The sequence below is a fragment of the Coregonus clupeaformis genome, chromosome 10 (assembly GCF_020615455.1).
Source record: "Coregonus clupeaformis isolate EN_2021a chromosome 10, ASM2061545v1, whole genome shotgun sequence".
In the NCBI taxonomy this organism is placed as follows: Eukaryota; Metazoa; Chordata; class Actinopteri; order Salmoniformes; family Salmonidae; genus Coregonus; species Coregonus clupeaformis.
In genome coordinates, this window is record NC_059201.1 from 43,580,373 (window position 1) to 43,603,042 (window position 22,670).

Below are 22,670 nucleotides of genomic sequence, written 5' to 3' on the forward strand. Positions count from 1 at the left end.
AGGAGGGAGTGAGGCCCATTGCCAAAGCTGTTCGTGACAACACTGGCAGACCCATAGAAACTTTCAGGATTTTATTGAAATTTCATAACATGTAAAGTATATAAATTAATTAAAAAAAATATATACAAAATATATTAAATGACAAAGCTGTAAAACATTATCCCAAATATAACCCATAAACTAAGTGAATACTGTTGGTGTTTAATATGAGGGTTTCAGCATAAAATATCCGTAATTCTCTTCCACTTTTATTTATTTTATGTGGTTTTTGTAAATGTTTTGGAGCCAAACTCTTGGCAGTTGTGAAAAAAAAGTTGGAAGAGTTGCAGAGTTAATTGGCAATTATGGCATTGTTGATTAGACACTTTTTATTCATTAATTAAGCTGTTTTCTCTTAAATCATATGGTCTATCCACTAGAAACTCGTGGACAATATGAACACATAACGATTATATTTTTTACACTTCATATGAATACATTTTATAAAAGTTATGTAAATATTTATTACCAAAATTACCATAGATTAACAGAGATTACCTGTTAATTACCCAAAATACCGAAGATTTCGGAAACTTTGGTAAATTATCAGTAGTTTTGCAACCCTATGTTGGAGTTTACTGTACCTTTCACTTTTTGTAGCCATTTATTTAATCATTAAGCATTTTATTGAAATGTTGATACATTGTAAGATTTCATACACTGATCTTGCTGCAAGAAAAATAGATTACTTCATTAGAATTACCATATATATACACAGTATATACCTGTATACTATATTCCCAACTGAAAGTCACTTTTCAAAAGGATCAAATATACAAAGACGTCAGACTTCAGTAAGGGTCCTCAGAGTTTGGTGCTGCACTGCATCTCCTGCAATGACATATTTACAGACATGGTTAACTTGTTGAAAGCAATATACAGTCTTCCATATTGTATCTTCTATTGAACTGTATTGAATGATTGTATTGTATCTGTTTTTGCATGCAGATGTTCACGTCTCTCACCAGAGAATACTCATAGCTGGGCGTTGATGTTCCCTGGTGGCCAAGGCAGTGCAGCACAGCATCATGGACAGTAGCAAACAGACGTCCTTTAGTGATGGACTCAGAGAAGAACCCTCCCAGCTCTAACTGCTCCACCACAGACACTGGATAGAACAAGTGAGAGTTATTTACACATCCTATTCAAAGTAATGAGTTGTTCATTTATTAGCTACAGATAGGGGGGTTACTTACTCTGACACCCAGCCATGTAGACAGTAACATCAATCTCACCAAAGTCGTGGAATATCTGTCAAAACAGGACAGGAGGATAACCACTTCTGTAGTTTTCCACTTTTAACATCTTAAACTCTTACTGTATCTCAACCTACCAAACCATTGTCATCCTAATATTTTTCTCCCCTATACCTTTCATTGAGGGCACCTACATTCCTGATTTTCTTCTCTCAATACAAGGCCATCTCTTGTATCTCATCATTTCCATGCCCTCATCATCACCCACTCACATTTCCCATGGTCTTGATGGCCACGGTGTCGATGAAGTTAGCCGTGGATAGGTCTAGGATGATGGAGTGGATGTCCCAGGTCCACTTGCCCAGCGAACCCAGGGAGACCTTATCCAGTTCCCGGCTCAGGGTATCCTCACTACTGGACCCCAGAGTGGTAGTGTCCCCATCTTGCAGTTCCGACACTGCCCCCAGGGTGGCACTGTCTGGGTCTTTACCGCCCTTCAGGTACTCCCAGCTGCAGTGATCATCGGGCGTGCGGGGCGTTGTTGGCATGACGAACACGGTGCCGTTCTCGCGGCCGCACCAACCTGGTTGGTCGTCTCCCAGTGACTCCTCCCTGTCTCCATCTCCGCCCTCCGGTTCCTTCCGTTGCCCCGCCTCCTCCTCTACAGAGAAGACTCCTGTCTTCTGCTCTGCCGCTCTCAGAGCATGCCTCTGCACAGTCCACACATAGACAACACGTTAATTTACACCACGTTTGTAAAACCTGCCATATAAGAAGATAGAGAAAGAGCAGCATCATGGCTCTCTGTCATCTAAATAATGTATAGATTAGTTGAGATATGATGTAGATATGATGAGTAGATTTATACTGTACAAGTTTATGTATGTCCAGATGGATTCCTGAGTAGTTCGGAATGTGTTGTTCAAATGTATATGAATGGCGGTTCCAGTGTCTCACCTGTCTCATGGCCTCCCTCCTAGCTCTTCTCTCAGCTCTCTTCTCTCTGCGTCTCTGCTTGGCCTCCTGTCTTCTCTTGTAGATGATCATCTTGCTGATATCAAGCCCGCTCTAAACAGAGTTACTCCATCTGTTATCATCACATCAAACGCATGCTCCAAATGTAGGCCTACAGTCACGAAATACGAGGCTTGCGTCTCAAATGGCACCCTATTCCCTATACACTGAGTATATAAAACATGAAGAACACCTGCTCTTTCCATGAGATAGACTGACCAGGTGAAAGCTATGATCCCTTATGGATGTCACTTGTTAAATCCACTTCAATCAGTGTAGATGAAGGGGAGGAGACAGGTTAAAGAAGGATTTTTTAACTTTGAGACAATTGGGACATGTCCCCCCCACATTCTGAAATTGCATTTTTGTCCCCCCCAGTTTTATCATTGGAATGTGATACAAAACGAGGCAACGGTGTGCTTTAGGATCATGCGGATGCCTCCGAGCGGTCGGTTAGGCTGTTTGGAGTGTTTATCCGACTGGATTAAAACAATTATAATAATTATGTCCCCCCCACTTCTAAAACCAAAGTTGCGCTCCTGGAGACATGGATTGTGTATGTGTGCCATTCAGAGGGTGAATTGGCAAGACAAAAAAATGTAAGTGCCTTTGAACGGGGAGCGCTTTCGACACCCTGTAGAGCATGAGGTGCAAATGAGTATCACATGAAGTGCAAATGAGTGTCACTGTCAGAGTTGTATGGAAAAGGGCACCTTTTCTTTTAGCGCCTCCAGGTAGAGGTCAGCGTTGGCGAAGTACACGGTGGCAGAGGAGTGGAAGATAGTGATGCCAGGGACCTCTCTCACCTGCCACACACACACAAACAAACGACAAGGTTATGGTTACCCACTGACCGTGCCACCACTACCTCTCTTCCTGCTGCCTCCCAAGGTCTGCTGTCTCACCCATAGAAATAGAATGATTATATTATATTGTCTCTCACCTCTCTGTGGGTCTCCATGTCCAAGTAGAGCTCTGTCCCGGGAATGTGTCCCAGAACTGAGTACTTCGGACTGAAAGAGAGAACAGCAGAGTTGGGTCACCACCAGAGCACTCCAGTTCTCTGTCAGAGCCACTGTATAATTATTAAATGGATGCTGTTTTTTTGTTCTGAATTCTTTATCAAATGTTGGTTTTTGGCTTCCAATCACTGACTTTGGCCTGAAAGAGCTGTTTAAAAGTGCCAAGATGAATTGCCACCTGGCACCTGCTGATGCTTTGCTTTTTGGTTTGTTTGTAAAACACACAGCCACATGAAAACTATACAGTGTTGAAGAAGTGGAAGAGCAGTCTTACAGCTGGGTCCTGAAGATAACAGTGAGCACAGCGAAGGTGATGGAGGCACCAAGGCCCATGTCCAGGTTAAACAGCAGTGTAGATACCCAGGTCACCAGCCACACCACCTGGGAACAGGGTAATGTTTATGAATGGGTTATGAATGTGTGATGACGCCCTTGCGTAGACACCCTGCAAACAAAGTGTTACTGTGTTTTTCAATTATATTCAACTATATCGACCATTCACAACCAGAGAAGATGTGTGTAATATGTATAAGGAAGTACATATCTCCTCTCACCAGATCAACTTTGCTGCTCCTCCACAGAGTGATGATGTCATAGTACTGCTTGAACATGCCCTTCAGGTTCACAAAGACGATGGCTGCGAGCACTGCCTGAAACACACAGAAACATAAGAGTGGCTACAACCAGTATAAAACGCACACACACTTTCGAAACCTCATACTTCACCCGCAAACACTTAAATAGACTAATATATATAAACGCCGTAGAAAGAATACATACAAACAGCATTCTATCTCCTATCACACACTCTCCCACACACACACATACAGTATATAGCTGAAGTAGAGACATACCTTTGGCAGCTCCTGGAACAGAGGCCCGAGCTTCAGCACAGTCACCAACACTATCACAGCAGCGGCCATTCCAGCCATCTGCAGTAAAGACATTGGACATCACATCGATTTACGCAATCAATACATCATTTGTATCTTTCATCTGTCACAAAACATAGATTCATGTTGCTTTTACATAACCTACACACATTCATTGTGTGTATGCATTTACATGCATGACTATAGCATTAATATAGCAAACACTCCTGTATTATTCAGAATGGTGTACAGTAGGAGTCCCGCAGTGTTCCTCTCACCTGTGTCTTGCCTCCAGTACTCTCCTGGATGAGACTACGGGACATGGAGGAACAGACAGCATAGCACTGGAAGAATCCCCCCACAGCATTACTGAGACCCAGCGCCACCAGCTCCTACAGCAGGGAAATGGATGGAGAGGAGGAAGACAGCAGAAAAGGGGATAGGAGAGGAAGGACGAGGTGAGTGTGTGTCTAGTGAGTGTAACAGACAGAGCTTTGTTTGGACTGTATTGCAGAGCGATTTCAGTTATGGTGGCCTATGAGGCGCGACAAGATCAAATGAATTCATGGGAAGATGGTACAGCTTGTGTAGATTGTAAGAGATTCAGTTGCTTTGATGGTGTTGGAACAATGTATGATAAGAGGGATTGTCTCACCTGGTTGCTGTCCACCTTGTAGCCATGTTTTAGTGCAAACGTCTTCCCAAGAGAGATGGAGATGGCATAGCCCACAATAGCTAAGGCAAACGCATCCCCCATGACCTCTCTAAACAGGCTAGCATCAGGTAACCTGGGGGCAGCCAGGCTGAATAAAGCAGAGGATATGGAGGTCAGGCTAGTACCAGAGGTTTCAACCATGAACCAGCAGGGGTCGGTAATAAGAATTAACAACATACCAGGAAGAGAAGCGGTCAACAGGAAGAGGTCAAGAAAAAGTCATGAGGATTACAATTTGACAGATTAACAAGGTATTAATGATTATTACATGTTTCTCTCTCTCACACACAAACAAACACATTCACACACGTTATATCACCCACACACACGCATACTGTTGAGTGAAAAAAACACTATTTTTCACTCTAAATACTGACCCGCTGGGAATTTCCCCCACTACTGAGATTGTGTAGTTGCCGTTTAGGTGGGTGTAGGACGATATCACCGTCGCTGCCACAATCTTTATCAGAATAGAAACACTCTTTTCAATACAACTATGTCACAATCTTCTCAATACAACTGGACAAATAATGGGAATTTTGCAAGGGTAACATCACATCAATCATTTAGTGAACATACTGTAGGTTGGGTCAATCAGAAGCCAGAAGTGTCCCTAATCATTAGTTATGAATCACCTGTTTCTGCTGTGTACGACACTAATACAGTACATTGGAACGGTCACATATAGTTGACTCAGCTCTTCTGTTTCAGACTAGGCCCATTCTTCTACATTTCAGTTTTTCTATGCAGGAGCCAAAACTTGTCAACGCGAACTAGACTAGACAGAAAAAACATCTCTGACATACCCAAACGAATATAACCAATGTCAAATATTTCAAGTTCAAATGTATCTTTGACCAATCAAGATAGAAAAAGAAAGATCAATAAATGTTTGTAGAAAAACATAAGGAAGAGACTGACAGAACGACAGGGGATGTAGATTAACAATAGACCGTAAGACGGTGAGACAGGGGACAGAGTATCATAGTAACTGACTGTGGTGAGCTCCACTGGGATGGGCACGGGCAGTTTGGCGCTGATGGCAGAGTTGATTTCCTTGGCTGCGATGAGAAACACCATGGATACACTACTGACCACCAGTGTGGGGAGATGGGTCTGAGGTAGCTTGGAGCACACCTCCACAAGGGTCTGTGGACAAGAGTTACACCAATATTATATTAGTTTAGGGTTTTGTGCTGGGGTTGAGTTAAAGTGTCACACACACGCATGGTACTCACATACACCAGTGACAGGGGTCCACTGAAGCGTGTGGTTGACACCCCAAAGAGCTGTGCGATCACAGCAACCACAGCGTGAGCAGCAGCTGCTGTTGTGTAGGCTCGCACCAGTGGCTCTGACAGGTACGTACCCACAAACCCAAACTTCACCAGCCCCAGCACCACCTACAAGTTGAAGCATGAACATTCAAACACAACATATTCCTACTGTCAGTCATAGTAAGGATAAATGATCTACGAATGCCTGATTTGTGATATCTTGTATTGTATTGAATTGGATTGCATTGGATTGAAGCATAATGTAGCATATTTTATTGTCTTGTGTTATGTTGTATTGTATTGTTTTTAGTTTTTATTGATGACCTGGATGAGTCCTCCTAGGACGGTGGTAGCAGCAGCAACCTGCACCCTGTACGAGTCCCTGGCAGTGATGTTCACCTCAGTCAGGTTAGTCCCATTCATCATGACCAGGAAGTTCCTGTCTGGAGCCAACCTCTCTGTCACACTTCCAACCATGATACTGAGCACCGCAAACGTACCTGCACACAAACACAACATAACGACATCTGTGTATGTACAAAAAGAATTGGACTGACTGGGAGTGTTAATCTTAGTCCTTATCAACCAATCACATACTACATATTTCTGTCCACTTGCCTATGGAAATATGTCTGGACGTCCCAAAGAAAAAGTAGACCAATGCAGGGTAGAGGGATGTGTACAGCCCAAACACTGGGGGCAAGGAGGCCAGCAATGCATATGCCATACCTGCACAGAGTATATAGGAATCTAGTTAAAACAGCCTCACTAGCCAATAAATCATTCAACTATTATTTTCCACTAGGTCTGTACATATTCTGAAGTTCACATTATGACCATTGAAATGCATGTTGTTATTAAGGATACTAGTCTTTTGTGATTAACCCATGGGATTGTGGTCTTACTGTACCTTGTGGCAAGTGCATGATGCCCACACTGATACCAGAGATGAGGTCCGGCATGCCATAATCCCAGATAGAGTAGCGGGGCAGCCAGTAGAGTACAGGCAGACAGCCCACCACACTACGCTTCAGCCTGGGTACAGTACATCTGGGAAGGGGGGGCAGGGGGGTGACAGACAGACAGAAGAGGGATAGGGTCAGGGTTGAGGGTTAGGGTTGAACCGGGATGTGGACATTAAATTAGGGTTGGGGTTGAGGTTAAGGTTAAGGTTGAACCGGGTGTGTAGTGGAGTGGGTCAAGAGCTTCAAGTTCCTCGGTGGCCATATCACTAAGGGCTTATCATGGTTCAAACAAACCAACACAGTCGTGAAGAGGGCACGACAAAGCCTCTTCGCCCTCAGGAGGCTGAAAAGATTTGGCATGGGCCCTCAGATCCTCAAAAAGTTATATAGCTGCACCATTGAGAGCATCTTGATCGGCTGCATCACCGCTTGGTATGGCAACTGCTTGGCATCTGACCGTAAGGCGCTACAGAGGGTAGTACGTACAGCCCAGTACATCACTGGGGCCGAGCACCCTGCCTCTATACCAGGCGGTGTCAGATGGCCCTAAAAATTGTCAAAAACTCCAGCCACCCAAGTCATAGACTGTTCTCTCTGCTACCGCACGGCAAGCGGTACCGGAGTGCCAAGTCTGGGACCAAAAGCTTCCTGAACATCTTCTACCCCCAAGCCATAAGACTGCTGAACAGTTAATCAAATGACCACCCTGACTATTTGCATTGACCCCCTTTTTATTTGCACTGACTCTCTTGCACCGGCTCTATGCACACTCACTGGACTCTACCCACACACTCACACATACTACACTGACTCTCCAACACACACATACACATACAGTGGGGGAAAAACGTATTTAGTCAGCCACCAATTGTGCAAGATCTCCCACTTAAAAAGATGAGAGAGGCCTGTAATTTTTATCACAGGTACACGTCAACTATGACAGACAAAATGAGAAAAAAAATCCAGAAAATCACATTGTAGGATTTGTAATGAATTTATTTGCAAATGATGGTGGAAAATAAGTATTTGGTCAATAACAAAAGTTTCTCAATACTTTGTTATATACCCTTTGTTGGCAATGACACAGGTCAAACGTTTTCTGTAAGTCTTCACAAGGTTTTCACACACTGTTGCTGGTGTATTGGACCATTCCTGCATGCAGATCTCCTCTAGAGCAGTGATGTTTTGGGGCTGTCGCTGGGCAACACTGACTTTCAACTCCCTCCAAAGATTTTCTATGGGGTTGAGATCTGGAGACTGGCTAGGCCACTCCAGGACCTTGAAATGCTTCTTACGAAGCCACTCCTTCATTGCCCGGGCAGTGTGTTTGGGATCATTGTCATGTTGAAAGACCCAGCCACGTTTCATATTCAATGCCCTTGCTGATGGAAGGAGGTTTTCACTCAAAATCTCACAAAACATGGCCCCATTCATTCTTTCCTTTACACGGATCAGTCGTCCTGGTCCCTTTGCAGAAAAACAGCCCCAAAGCATGATGTTTCCACCCCCAAGCTTCACAGTAGGTATGGTGTTCTTTGGATGCAACTCAGCATTCTTTGTCCTCCAAACACGACGAGTTGAGTTTTTACCAAAAAGTTCTATTTTGGTTTCATCTGACCATATGACATTCTCCCAATCCTCTTCTGGATCATCCAAATGCACTCTAGCAAACTGCAGACGGGCCTGGACATGTACTGGCTTAAGCAGGGGGACACGTCTCGCACTGCAGGATTTGAGTCCCTGGCGGCGTAGTGTGTTACTGATGGTAGGCTTTGTTACTTTGGTCCCAGCTCTCTGCAGGTCATTCACTAGGTCCCCCCTGTGTGGTTCTGGGATTTTTGCTCACCGTTCTTGTGATCATTTTGACCCCACGGGGTGAGATCTTGCGTGGAGCCCCAGATCGAGGGAGATTATCAGTGGTCTTGTATGTCTTCCATTTCCTAATAATTGCTCCCACAGTTGATTTCTTCAAACCAAGCTGCTTACCTATTGCAGATTCAGTCTTCCCAGCCTGGTGCAGGTCTACAATTTTGTTTTTGGTGTCCTTTGACAGCTCTTTGGTCTTGGCCATAGTGGAGTTTGGAGTGTGACTGTTTGAGGTTGTGGACAGGTGTCTTTTAAACTGATAACAAGTTCAAACAGGTGCCATTAATACAGGTAACGAGTGGAGGACAGAGGAGCCTCTTAAAGAAGAAGTTACAGGTCTGTGAGAGCCAGAAATATTGCTTGTTTGTAGGTGACCAAATACTTATTTTCCACCATAATTTGCAAATAAATTCATTAAAAATCCTACAATGTGATTTTCTGGATTTTTTTTTCTCAATTTGTCTGTCATAGTTGACGTGTACATATGATGAAAATTACAGGCCTCTCTCATCTTTTTAAGTGGGAGAACTTGCACAATTGGTGGCTGACTAAATACTTTTTTTCCCCACTGTATATACATACACACACACACACATACATATTGACACCACACACACACACACTCACAGACACACACTTTCACACTCTTCACATACGCTTCTGCTACTCTGTTTATTATCTATCCTGATTGCCTAGTCACTTTACTCCTACCTACATGTATAGTACAGTATTTTTACTGGAGGTGTGTTGGGTCATTGTCCTGTTGAAAAACAAATGATAGTCCCACTAAGCCCAAACCAGATGGGATGGTGTATCGCTGCAGAATGCTGTGGTAGCCACGCTGGTTAAGTATGCCTTGAATTCTAAATAAATAACAGACAGTGTCACCAGCAAAGCACCCCCACACCATAACACCTCCTCCTCCATGCTTTACGGTGGGAAATACACATGCGGAGATCATCCGTTCACCAACACCGCGTCTCACAAAGACACGGCGGTTGGAACAAAAAATCTCCAATTTGGACTCCAGACCAAAGGACACATTTCCACCGGTCTAATGTCCATTGCTCGTGTTTCTTGGTCCAAGCAAGTCTCTTCTTATTATTGGTGTCCTTTAGTAGTGGTTTCTTTGCAGCAATTCAACCATGAAGGCCTGAACAGTTGATGTTGAGATGTGTCTGTGACTTCAACTCTGTGAAGCATTTATTTGGGCTGCAATTTCTGAGGCTGGTAACTTATCCTCTGCAGCAGAGGTAACTCTGGGTCTTCCATTCCTGTGGCGGTCCTCATGAGAGACAGTTTCATCATAGCGCTTGATGGTTTTTGCGACTACACTTGAAGAAACTTTAAAAGTTCCTGAAATGTTCCGTATTGACTGACCTTCATGTCTTAAAGTAATGATGGACTGTCGTTTCTCTTTGCATATTTGAGCTGTTCTTGCCATAATATGTACTTGGTCTTTTACCAAATAGGGCTATCTTCTGTATACCCCCCTACCTTGTCACAAATGCTCAAACGCATTAAGAAGGAAAGAAATTCCACAAATTAACTTTTAAGAAGGCACAACTGTTAATTGAAATGCATTCAAGGTGACTACCTCATGAAGCTGTTTGAGAGAATGCCAAGAGTTTGCAAAGCTGTCATCAAGGCAAAGGGTGGCTATGTAAAGAATCTCAAATATAAAATATATTTTGATTAGTTTAACACTTTTTTGGTTACGACATGATTCCATATGTGTTATTTCATAGTTTTGATGTCTTCACTATTATTCTACAATGTAAAAAATAGTAAAAATAAAGAAAAACCCTTGAATGAGTAGGTGTGTCCAAACGTTTGACTGGTAGTGTACATGTTACCTCAATTACCTCAACTATCTCGTACCGCTGCACATTGACTCTGTACCGGTACTACTTGTATATAGTCTCGTTACTGTATTTTATTCTGTTATTATTTCCTTTTCTCTTTTTTGCAAATGTTTCTTACTTTTTAACTGTGCATTATTGGGAAAAGGCTCATAGTAAGCATTTAACAGTAAAGTCTACGCCTGTTGTATGCGGCGCATGTGACAAATAATACCGGTATTTTATTTTTATTTTATTTTATTTGAACCTAGAGTTAGGGTTAGTATATAAAGAAAGGTTAACCGACAGTATATTCTTCCAGCCGACAGGCAGCATTGAGCATGATCCACCAGACCCATGTCGTAAAAGATTTACCCCATCTATTTGCAATAAATCAGAAACTCACACACACATTCACACACCTTCGACTAGTGTGTGCAAACACACACACACACACACACACACACACACACACACACACACACACGCACACACGCACACACACCTTCTGTGCCTTACCTGAAGGACTCTTTTAGCTGCTTCGTCAGGGAAGGGTGAGTGTCAGAGTAGTCCATTCTCTGAGCCAGCTCCTCCAGTCTCTGCTCATCCAGCACATCCCTCTCCACTCTGTACCCCCTAGCCTTCCGCCCCGTACCCATACCACCTCGTCTAATAACCTTACTTGACTATATATATAAGAACCCGGTTGGGCTATTTCGTCCTCCCTGTGTAAGCCGCTTGAAGTGCCTGTCAGTCCCCCTTTTGTACAATATGACAGGTGAAAGGGAGGTGTTTTCCAAACACAGAATAAAACAGGTTTACTAAAAAGTTTACTTTTTCACCCAAAGCACGGTGGGCATTTCCATTGACTGAGGTTCTGTCACTCTAAGAGATAAGAGTACTGTCACCACTCCCACTACATCTTTTAATCCTCCTTTATATGTGTGTGTCTGTGTGGAGGGGGTTCAGGGGTCAGGGGTTGATCGTTTGTAGGGCATAGCCTATAATGGCTAACTAGGAGGCATTTTTCCACCTCATATTTGGTCATTCAAAGTCATCAAGAGCCCCATTTCAGGATGTCCGGATTGCACTCCGGTCATAGGAAGGAGGTGTTTCCACCAGATTCCTTACACTGCAAAAGTGATGCTAATGAACCATGAAAACACCAGGCAGCCTGTAACTGATGACATACTAGTCCTGTAATCTATTACTGACAGCTCTAGTACAGTGGACAAACAGACACACACACAGGATATGGAAAAAGCAACATCAGGCAAATTATAGATTATTGACTTAAGGTGGAAGACGACATACTGTACATAGAGTGCCTTCAGAAAGTATTCACACCCCTTGACTTTTTCCACATTTTGAATTTAAATTGATTAAATTGAGATTTTGTGTCACTGATATACACACAATACCCCATAATGTCAAAGGGGAATTATATTTTTTAGAAATGTTGACAAATTAATAAAAAATGAAAGCTGAAATGTCTCGAGTTAATAAGTATTGAACCCTTTTGTTATGGCAAAACTAAATAAGTTCATGAGTAAAAATGTGCTTAACAAGTCACATAATAAGTTCAATGGACTCACTGTGTGCAATAATAGTGTTTAACATGATTTTTAAATGACTACCCCTTCTCTGTACCCCACACATACAATTATCTGTAAAGTCCCTCAGTCGAGCAGTGAATTTCAAGTACAGATTCAACCATAAAGACCAGAGAGGTTTTCCAATGGTTCGCAAAGAAGATAAAAATTGGTAGATAAAAATTTAAAAAGCAGACGTTGAATATGTCTTTGAGCATGGTGCAATTATTAATTACACTTTGGATGGTGTATCAATACACCCAGTCACTACAAAGATACAGGCGACCTTCCTAACTAAGTTGCCAGAGAGGAAGGAAACCGCTCAAGGATTTCACCATGAGCCCAATGGTGATTTTAAAACAGTTACAGAGTTTAATGGCTGTGATAGGAGAAAACTGAGGATGGATCAACAACATTGTAGTTACTCCAAAATACTAATATAAATGACAGAGTGAAAAGAAGGAAGCATGTACAGAATATTTTTTTTTCTCCCAAAACATGCATCCTGTTTGCAATAAGGCACTAAAGTAATACTGCAGAAAATGTGGCAAAGAAATTAACTTTTGGTTCTGAATAGAAAGTGTTATGTTTGGGGCAAATCCAACACATCACCGAGTACCACTATTCATATTTTTCAAGCATGGTTATGACAGTGATTCTGATCTAACCATAAATTAAGATGTTGTGCCACTGTAGCCTAGATGCGGCCTAGCCCTTTTAGGCTCACGATAACTAACTAGCTAACTTAGCTGATTCATTGTTGCCCATGCGAGGAAGTTAGGCTAGCAAGCATTTTAGCTAGGTAGCCTATGACAACAAAAACTAAAATCGTACTGTATGACAGAGCTATAGACCGTTTTGTCAACATGAAAGAGAGGAGGATGGCATTGGCTTTCAACTAGTCTACAAGTAGTGTGAGTCCCAAAAATGTTTTATTTGTGCGCACACGCACAAAAATCAGTACCATGGACAGCCACATGATATTTAGCAACATTGATTGGACTAAATCGTTTTTGGTATTTTTAAGTTTGTTTTTAGTGTATTAAACTGGTGCTGGAATAGCGGAGGCAGTGTCTGTTGTCTTTGTGCTGACTTGCGGTAACTCCGTGGTTCTAAATCAGTAGTTGTTTAGTAAACTGTCAAACATTAACTTGCTTGACCATGTTGCAGGTCATATAACTGTTTGTTACATGCAATGTTTGCTTTGTTGACTTCACAGGACAGATGTTGCTCTCCGGTTTTGTGATGGAAGAAATGTATGTGTAGTTGAATTTATTCCCGCCACTGTGTGACTGCTGCTTTTTGTTGTCACTGCCTTATTGTATAGCATGATGGCGTATGAACGAATGGGTTATAGAGCAAACAACGCAATTATCACAACATAGGTTGTAGTATCGATTTTTTACTGGCTTGGCTAGGCTTCCTCAGTGATTTTACCCACGCGCCGCTACTGATCTTTGTAGTGACTAGGTGTTTTGATACATCATCTACAGTGTAGTTAATAACTTCACCATGCTCAAAGGGATATTCAATGTCTGCTTTTTTTATTTTTACCGATCTACCAATAGGTGCCCTTATTTGCGAGGCATTGGAAAACCTCCCTGGTCTTTGTGGTTGAATCTGTGTTTGAAATTCACTGCTCGACTGAGGGACCTTAAAGATAATTGTATGTGTGGTGTACAGAGATGAGGTAGTCATTCAAAAATCATGTTATCATTATTGCACACAGTGAGTCCATTGAACTTACAGTGGGGGAAAAAAGTATTTAGTCAGCCACCAATTGTGCAAGTTCTCCCACTTAAAAAGATGAGAGAGGCCTGTAATTTTCATCATAGGTACACGTCAACTATGACAGACAAAATGAGGAAAAAAAATCCAGAAAATCACATTGTAGGATTTTTTATGAATTTATTTTCAAAGTATGGTGGAAAATAAGTATTTGGTCAATAACAAAAGTTTCTCAATACTTTGTTATATACCCTTTGTTGGCAATGACACAGGTCAAACGTTTTCTGTAAGTCTTCACAAGGTTTTCACACACTGTTGCTGGTATTTTGGCCCATTCCTCCATGCAGATCTCCTCTAGAGCAGTGATGTTTTGGGGCTGTCGCTGGGCAACACGGACTTTCAACTCCCTCCAAAGATTTTCTATGGGGTTGAGATCTGGAGACTGGCTAGGCCACTCCAGGACCTTGAAATGCTTCTTACGAAGCCACTCCTTCGTTGCCGGGCGGGTGTTTGGGATCATTGTCATGCTGAAAGACCCAGCCACGTTTCATATTCAATGCCCTTGCTGATGGAAGGAGGTTTTCACTCAAAATCTCACGATACATGGCCCCATTCATTCTTTCCTTTACACGGATCAGTCGTCCTGGTCCCTTTGCAGAAAAACAGCCCCAAAGCATGATGTTTCCACCCCCCATGCTTCACAGTAGGTATGGTGTTCTTTGGATGCAACTCAGCATTCTTTGTCCTCCAAACACGACGAGTTGAGTTTTTACCAAAAAGTTCTATTTTGGTTTCATCTGACCATATGACATTCTCCCAATCCTCTTCTGGATCATCCAAATGCACTCTAGCAAACTTCAGACGGGCCTGGACATGTACTGGCTTAAGCAGGGGGACACGTCTTGCACTGCAGGATTTGAGTCCCTGGCGGCGTAGTGTGTTACTGATGGTAGGCTTTGTTACTTTGGTCCCAGCTCTCTGCAGGTCATTCACTAGGTCCCCCCGTGTGGTTCTGGGATTTTTGCTCACCGTTCTTGTGATCATTTTGACCCCACGGGGTGAGATCTTGCGTGGAGCCCCAGATCGAGGGAGATTATCAGTGGTCTTGTATGTCTTCCATTTCCTAATAATTGCTCCCACAGTTGATTTATTCAAACCAAGCTGCTTACCTATTGCAGATTCAGTCTTCCCAGCCTGGTGCAGGTCTACAATTTTGTTTCTGGTGTCCTTTGACAGCTCTTTGGTCTTGGCCATAGTGGAGTTTGGAGTGTGACTGTTTGAGGTTGTGGACAGGTGTCTTTTATACTGATAACAAGTTCAAACAGGTGCCATTAATACAGGTAACGAGTGGAGGACAGAGGTGCCTCTTAAAGAAGAAGTTACAGGTCTGTGAGAGCCAGAAATCTTGCTTGTTTGTAGGTGACCAAATACTTATTTTCCACCATAATTTGCAAATAAATTCATTAAAAATCCTACAATGTGATTTTCTGGATTTTTTTTCCTCAATTTGTCTGTCATAGTTGACGTGTACCTATGATGAAAATTACAGGCCTCTCTCATCTTTTTAAGTGGGAGAACTTGCACAATTGGTGGCTGACTAAATACTTTTTTCCCCCACTGTATTATGTGACTTGTTAAGCACATTTTTACTTCTGAACTTATTTAGGCTTGCCATAACAAAGGGGTTAAATACTTATTGATTCAAGACATTTCAGCCTTTCATTTTTAATAAATGTGTAAAAATTTGACATTAGGGGGTATTGTGTGTAGGCCAGTGACGAAAAAATCTCAATTCTATCCATTTTAAATTCAAGTTGTAACACAACAAAATGTGTAAAAAGTCAAGGGGTGTGAATACTTTCTGAAAGCATACATATAGCATTTTCTGATTTAAAGGCTACACAGGATATCACAGAGAAATGCCCTCATTAAAACTATTTTAATTTTGCAATAGCTGTAGGGGTCATATGGGTCATTCATTTCTCTGTTCAGGATGTTTACACCATAGAGATCCTATGAAATTACTAATTCCTAATTCTATGGTTTACACCACCTGAGGTTAATATAAGTTAATGTAAGGCCCTCCACGTGCAGCTACTTCCTGCTTCCTGTTCACAACAGGAAGTACTGTTAACTGTCACTCGTGTTCTTGTCAAGCACCCTGTCTGTGAGACACATCCTTTCTCTATAAGCAGTGATCTAGCCATCTATTGGTTGTAAAATTTAGAAGGGCGATGATATGACACATGTTAACAACAATCAATGGTATATGATCAACGGTATAACTGGTGTGTGCCCATCTTCTCTCTTCCTCAGATTACTGAGCCATCTTTAAAAAAAAAAAAATGAAGGCAGACCTCTAGTTGAAGTATTTCACTATCCTGACGTCCGTTATGTTGGCTTTTTATTTATTTTATTGTGCCATTTCCGGTTTTCCGGTTTTGAAAATGTGTAAAAGATGACTTTGTGTGCACTTTGGTTTTAAAAATGTTTCAGAGCACTTGAAAGTGAAGCAATGCCAGAAGTTGAGTGAAAGTCGCTCTGGATAAGAGAGTCTGCTAAATGACTAAAATGTAAATGTAAATGTAATATTTTAACATAAATCTTTTTGATTGGTATGAACGAAGTATCATCTGCATCATTGTTAATTATTATGATTATTACGAATATTGTGATTATTATCATTTAAAATGACTGTAGTCACTTTAAGAGAGTGATGTCATGAAATTCGAATCCAAGCCACAAGCTGGTTCCATGTGCCATTCCACAGATACATAAGCCTACACATGATCGAGACACCCCCAAAATATAGCAATAGAAAAGAATAGCAATTATACTTGTGAAATTCGACATGAGCATTGCTCAACATTACACAACATTATCATGTGTGAGTCTCCTTCGTCCCTACATGCATGCCACCTCTGACCCAGTTGCCGTTCCATTGGCCATATCACAGTCTATTTTAAGGTTTGTTGCTCAGCTCAGAGGGCCAGGGCATTCAGGCAGGCAGCGAGGGAAGGGGAGGGTAAACAGTGCTGTGTTTCAGAGGGGATAGCTAGGCTGCCTGTCTATCTCTGACCCTAATTCCAGATGCATTCAGCCACATTAACAACAACGCCTGCAGCCTGGCTGGCTGAGGAAAATGACGGTCTACTAGAAAAGGAGGATTCCCACTGACCGGTAAGACGGGATGGCATTGGCTTGGCTACCGTGTGATCAAAGACAAAAGAGTAAAGGGGTGAAATACTTTAGTAACACAATGCATGGTGGGAGATGATATTGATGATATATCCCTGTTTAACATGGATTTCTGGTTTCACTGCGGCAGACAGGGCATTGTTGCTGTACTGCTCATGCTGTGGTCTAAGTGTCAGTGTGGGTAATGGGAATTCCAGTAAGAAAGGCTCTTCATACTTACTGATTTATATTGACAATGACAGAACTACAAAGTTGAAGATAGTGACTGGCCTTTTAACTCTCAAATCTTTACAGAATGACTTAGATTACAACAAAACTCTACTGACATAAACGTGAACGATCTACTGGGCTTGATCAGATCAACATAGAACTTTCTTTCTTTCTCTTCTTTTCAGATAAAGAACCTCCTTGTTTACACTGCCACTTAGTAATATTTATTTATATTTTATTTATTTATATTCTATTAAAATTTTTCTTAATTTTTTCTGAGTTATTACTACTCCTGAATAGACATTCGAACCAAATGGATCTGAGAGCTAAACACAGTCTGGGTCTTTTGGACCAGCTGAGGAAGATGAGGGAGACAGAGAAGCTGACAGATGTGGTGCTAGTGGCTGAGGGCATCAGCTTCCCCTGCCACCGCGTGGTCCTCTCAGCCTTCAGCCCTTACTTCCGGGTTATGTTCACCTGCGGCCTGCGGGAGTGTAGTACTAGGGAAGTGTTTCTGCGTGACACACCAGCCGATAGCCTGGGTCTATTGTTAAACTACATGTATTGTTCCGAGCTCCCGCTCAACAACGCCAATGTACAAGGGGTCTCGGTCGCTGCCTTCCTCCTGCAGATGGACGAGGTGTTCAACCGCTGCCAGAGCCACATGAGGGAAAACATGGACGCCTTCAACTGCTTAGGGGTGTACTACTTTTCCCGCGACCTGGGAGCCGAGGAGCTGGCCGACCATGCCCAGAGATACCTGCGGACGCACTTCGTTCACGTGTGTATGAGCGAGGAGATTCTGGAACTAGAGGCCCACCAACTGGGGGCGCTGCTGAGCTCCGACGACCTCAACGTGTCGCGGGAGGAGACCATCCTGGACATGGTGCTGCGCTGGGTCAGGCAGGACACTCCGGGGGATGGGGTGGAGGACAGGCGGAGTAGGCACCTGGCTGAGCTCCTGAGGAAGGTGCGTCTCGCCTTGGTGGCCCCTGACTACCTGAGGGAGGCTATGAAGAGGAATATGTCTCTGTTGGCAGATGCAGAGTGTCTGGAGATGATGGAGGAGGCTCTGGAGGCCACAGGGATGCACCCGGCCTCCTCACCCCGTAAACTGAAGCTCCGCTATGGGATGGAGACCACGGATCTGCTGCTCTGCATCGGCAACGAGGGCGGAGGGATCCGATCACGGTATGGAAATTATTCTGATCGCAGCTTCTGCTACGCCCCCTCCACGGGCCGCACCCACTACATCACGTCCCCACGCTACGGAGACGTTCTGGGATTTGTGTGTGCGGGGGTCGTCACCGAAGGCAACGAGATTGTGGTGGCCGGGGAGGCAGGGGTGAGGAAAATGGCCAGGCAGACGGACAGGAATGTGGAGATATTCAGGTAGGAATCTGGAAGAACGGTATCATGAGCTCTGTGTGTGAATGAGATCATCAACAAAAATATAACTATTCGTCAGAGATGAGAGACAGGTACTATTTATGTGCTGTGGCCAGGTAGAGTGTGTGGCCAGGTAGAGTGTGGGGCCAGGTGGAGTGTGTTGACAGGTAGAGTGTGTGGCCAGGTGGAGTGTGTGGCCAGGTGGAGTGTGTTGACAGGTAGAGTGTGGGGCCAGGTAGAGTGTGGGGCCAGGTAGAGTGTGGGGCCAGGTGGAGTGTGGGGCCAGGTAGAGTGTGGGGCCAGGTAGAGTGTGGGGCCAGGTGGAGTGACAGCGTGAGAATGATTGTCAGTAACACCAGACCAGAGGCCTGCCTGTGTTTATTTTAGCATGGTGGACTCTCACTAAAATAGGATGAATCTCCTAACCCCTGTCCCTGACTTTGGTTTTGTTGTCCTCCTCAGGTACAGGGTGGAGGCCCAGGGGACCTGGGAGCACCTGAGCTCAGCAGAGTACAGAGACTCGTACGCTCTGGGGGCACTGGGTGATACTATTTACCTGCTGGGAGGCCAGATGAAGCTGAAGAACCAGTACCTCATCACCAACTCTGTGGAGCGCTGGTCCCTGCAGGGCGGGCCCTGGCGTAGCGCCGCCCCGCTACCCATACCGCTGGCCTATCACAGCGTGGTCCGACTGAAGGACCACCTCTACGTGCTCGGGGGTCGAACTCCACAGGTAATGAACTAAAGAGAAGGGGTTTGATATAGATGAACAGTCAGTGAACGCTAGACTCTATTAGGTGTGTGTGTGTGTGTGTGTGTGTGTGTGTGTGTGTGTGTGTGTGTGTGTGTGTGTGTGTGTGTGTGTGTGTGTGTGTGTGTGTGTGTGTGTGTGTGTGTGTGTGTGTGTGTGTGTGTGTGTGTGTGTGTGTGTGTGTGTGTGTGTGTGTGTGTGTGTGTGTGTGTGTGTGTGTGTGTGTGTGTGCAATGTGGGGGCAGGAAGGCCAAGGGGGCATTTCACATTTGTTTAATTCAGTCTCACAACACCCATGTATTTTTGGAGTCCCTCACTCTCAGTCATGTACACACTGTGCTTGACGCTGCGCAGCTTTGACAGCAAAGAGACACACTATCTGTGTCAGTGTGCGACTGTGAGCCTGCTCTCTATCCCCTCCTTCTTCTCTAAACTCTGCACCTGTTCTGTCACTTCCCCTGGCAGTCCTGGCGGATGGACGACGAGCCAGACCGCTTGAGCAACCGTCTGCTAGAGTACGACCCTGAGACAAACAAGTGGACAGAGCTGGGTCCCATGAAGTACTCCAAGTATCGCTGTGGTGCTGTGGCGCTCAATGGAGAAATCTATGTGATGGGTGAGATTAAGTAAATAAATACCACAATTGGCCGTTTGCTCTCAATTAGTTTCATGATGGTCATGACGATGATGGTCAGTTTGTATCAGCAACCAGTGATTATTCCTCATAATTTTATCTCTAGTATCTGTTTTTTCCTAGAGCAGTGTTTCTAGTCCTGATCCTGGGGACCCAGGATCAATTTAGTTTTTGCTTTAGCACTACTGCGCACACCTGATTTAAATCATCAAAGCTTCATGATGAGTTGAGCATTTGAATCAGCTGTGTAATGCTAGGGCCAAAACCAAAATGTCCACACTTCTGGGTCCCTAGGACCAGGATTAAGAAACACTGTCCTAGTGAAACCCCTTAACCCCTCAACCTTCAACATAAACAGTATGTTTGGACAAATCAGATTTCAAGAGTTATTTTTAAAGTAACACTTGACAACACAAGGAATAAATGTTACCGTACTAACCCAGTTGTGTTCTAACAGGAGGTATCGGCTGTGAGGGGGTTGATCGTGGGCAGTCCCGTCGTTGCCTTGATGCTGTGGAGATCTACAACCCTGATGGAGACTTCTGGAGGGATGGGCCCACTATGCCCTCTCCACAGCTATCCCTACGCAGCAATGCCTCCAACGCCGCGGTGGTGGGGGGCAAGCTTTATGTCTGTGGATACTACAAGGGGGCGGGTAACTAAACCAGAGATTATCCATTATATTGACCAAAAAGTGGCTGCTCTAACAATGAAAATAAATGTTTTCAAAAATGGAAGGCAGTCGGGAGGAGGCAAGATCAGGCGGGACCATTCTAGCCAATGAGAGGGCAGACGCGTGTGAACAACAGGCACAACTTCGATATAAAGTGTTTTTTCTCAAAGTTGCTAGAATGTCACGTGTCTTACTTATATCAGTACACTCGTAACACCCTAAGTATTATGAAACTTATATTAGATCAAATAAACCACATGTAGCAAATAAGCCATTAATTTTTTTGCAAACCAAATTGGACACTCTCATTGACCTCCATACAAAAACTCCTCGCTTCGTGAGCGAAAAAAATAAGGAAAAGAAACGCCACCTGCTGGAGAAGACAGATTTTGGGCCCAGTTATCCCTCTCGCTTAGCCTCTTCCTCTCTGACTAAACCTACTTTCCTTTCCACTGTTCACAAAACTGTGACATCACGTGGCACAGGTTTGAGTAAAAGATGACCTGTCCCTTTAAGAACTAAACAAGTTGACTGTAGATGAATGCTGTTTCTTTTGATTGCCACACCACTCTTTAAAATGCCAGCATTCTCCACCATGTGGTAGCACACTCCATGTGTTGCCACAACAGTTATTCTGAAATCAGTTATATTGTCAGTAAAGTGATTCCAATAGTGACAACAATTATATTCCTGGCCAATCCTAATCCCTGTCTCCCTCAGATCGTCATGAAGACATAATCAAGGACATCCTGGAACTAGACCCGTGGGAGAACCGCTGGACCGTGGTGGCCCGCCGCGTTCTGATGCATGATGCCTACGACGTCTGCTTGGTGGCAAGCCTCAATCCACGGGAGCTCATGTCTCCCCCGGCAGACCTAGTAACTCAGTGACACTCACCCGCCCTAAGGTCTAATGACCCCTTCTTAGCTAAGAGCAGCTTGGGCAATAATCATGTATTCTGAAAGCTGATAATATTGAGCAACAAGACCTTTCTTTCCACTGCTGTGGGCCAGGAGTCAAAATGCAGTAATGCAGTAGTGCTGGCTGATCCTGGTGGTGCTCGTTGACAGACATTACGCAGTTAGTGTTGACCTGAGTGGGGCACTGCACAAAATAACATTCTGCACTTGTCTTAAACTGTATATGACCTACTGAGTTGCACATTTAGAAGTAAACATTGTATCTGAATATCATACCTTAGTGGGTTTTGTGACACTGAAATATAGCTTGTAAATATAATTGTTTTGCAATTTTGTTTTGTATGTTGCAGTAAAATGCCTCTGCCTCATCTTTAGAATATTGGAAAGAAAACCAGACAGGTCCTTCACAATCAACTTATTTTATATCCATTTTCCACTTTATTCAAGATTATATTTTTGTCATGCAAATAAGGCTTACATTACATTGAGTCTTTGCTCAGGCTTAAACATGTGCTTGTGGAGCTAGTGTACAACACTAGAATTGCAAAAACATGACGAGAGAGGGTCCTACACGTGACGTGAGAGGGCACTGTCATGTGTTGGACTAGTTATGTGTTGCCCTTTTCCTGTATGCCGACAGAAGAGATGTCTGTTAATTAAACGCTATAAAAACCTCAAAAACCACCAATTATACTGTCATGTAGAAAGCTTTATTGGTAATATAGTACAAAGGTTAACGCCTGTCACCCTCGTGGTTGACTTTAACAC

At 43.5% G+C, this 22,670-nt stretch overlaps 2 protein-coding genes across 5 annotated transcripts; one reads left to right on the forward strand and one right to left on the reverse strand.

The window, feature by feature from the left end:
• Positions 1-145: 145 nt before the first annotated feature.
• slc26a6l (solute carrier family 26 member 6, like) lies at positions 146-12,156 on the reverse strand. Its single transcript, XM_041887911.2, has 19 exons — positions 11,327-12,156; positions 7,046-7,185; positions 6,754-6,864; positions 6,460-6,635; positions 6,097-6,261; positions 5,855-6,007; positions 5,236-5,318; positions 4,799-4,946; positions 4,422-4,535; positions 4,126-4,203; positions 3,826-3,921; positions 3,546-3,652; positions 3,193-3,262; positions 2,963-3,055; positions 2,193-2,303; positions 1,508-1,945; positions 1,236-1,290; positions 1,005-1,147; positions 146-870 (listed from the first exon to the last, which is right to left on the reverse strand). Exons 1-19 carry the CDS (start codon positions 11,464-11,466, stop codon positions 844-846), a joined length of 2,448 nt encoding a protein of 815 aa, XP_041743845.1. The 5' UTR covers positions 11,467-12,156; the 3' UTR covers positions 146-843.
• Positions 5,070-22,586, forward strand: LOC121575081 (kelch repeat and BTB domain-containing protein 12). Of its 4 annotated transcripts, none has more exons than XM_041887909.2 (7): positions 5,070-5,109; positions 6,446-6,543; positions 18,167-18,927; positions 19,387-19,657; positions 20,141-20,291; positions 20,767-20,964; positions 21,703-22,586. In XM_041887909.2, exons 3-7 carry the CDS (start codon positions 18,167-18,169, stop codon positions 21,870-21,872), a joined length of 1,551 nt encoding a protein of 516 aa, XP_041743843.2. In that variant the 5' UTR covers positions 5,070-5,109; positions 6,446-6,543; the 3' UTR covers positions 21,873-22,586. The 4 variants fall into 4 exon arrangements, with proteins under 4 accessions (XP_041743843.2, XP_041743842.2, XP_041743841.2 ...); XM_041887908.2 differs by lacking the exons at positions 5,070-5,109; positions 6,446-6,543 and adding exons at positions 15,940-17,307; positions 17,456-17,521 and having other exon boundaries at positions 17,721-18,927; XM_041887907.2 differs by lacking the exons at positions 5,070-5,109; positions 6,446-6,543 and adding an exon at positions 15,940-17,307 and having other exon boundaries at positions 17,721-18,927.
• The last annotated feature ends 84 nt before the right edge of the window (positions 22,587-22,670 follow it).

What these genes read in the sequence shown, in the direction of transcription:
- slc26a6l (XM_041887911.2), bottom strand. Translation starts at nt 11,466, where the DNA reads ATGGGTACGGGGCGGAAGGCTAGGGGGTACAGAGTGGAGAGGGATGTG. An exon ending in GTCCAGACATATTTCCATAG is followed by an intron (nt 6,636 to 6,753) that starts GCAAGTGGACAG and finishes GTTTGTGTGCAG; the next exon opens with GTACGTTTGCGGTGCTCAGT. An exon ending in ACATGGAGACCCACAGAGAG is followed by an intron (nt 3,056 to 3,192) that starts GTGAGAGACAAT and finishes TGTGTGTGGCAG; the next exon opens with GTGAGAGAGGTCCCTGGCAT.
- LOC121575081 (XM_041887908.2), top strand. Translation starts at nt 17,849, where the DNA reads ATGGATCTGAGAGCTAAACACAGTCTGGGTCTTTTGGACCAGCTGAGG. An exon ending in TGGAGAAATCTATGTGATGG is followed by an intron (nt 20,292 to 20,766) that starts GTGAGATTAAGT and finishes GTGTTCTAACAG; the next exon opens with GAGGTATCGGCTGTGAGGGG. An exon ending in TGGATACTACAAGGGGGCGG is followed by an intron (nt 20,965 to 21,702) that starts GTAACTAAACCA and finishes TGTCTCCCTCAG; the next exon opens with ATCGTCATGAAGACATAATC.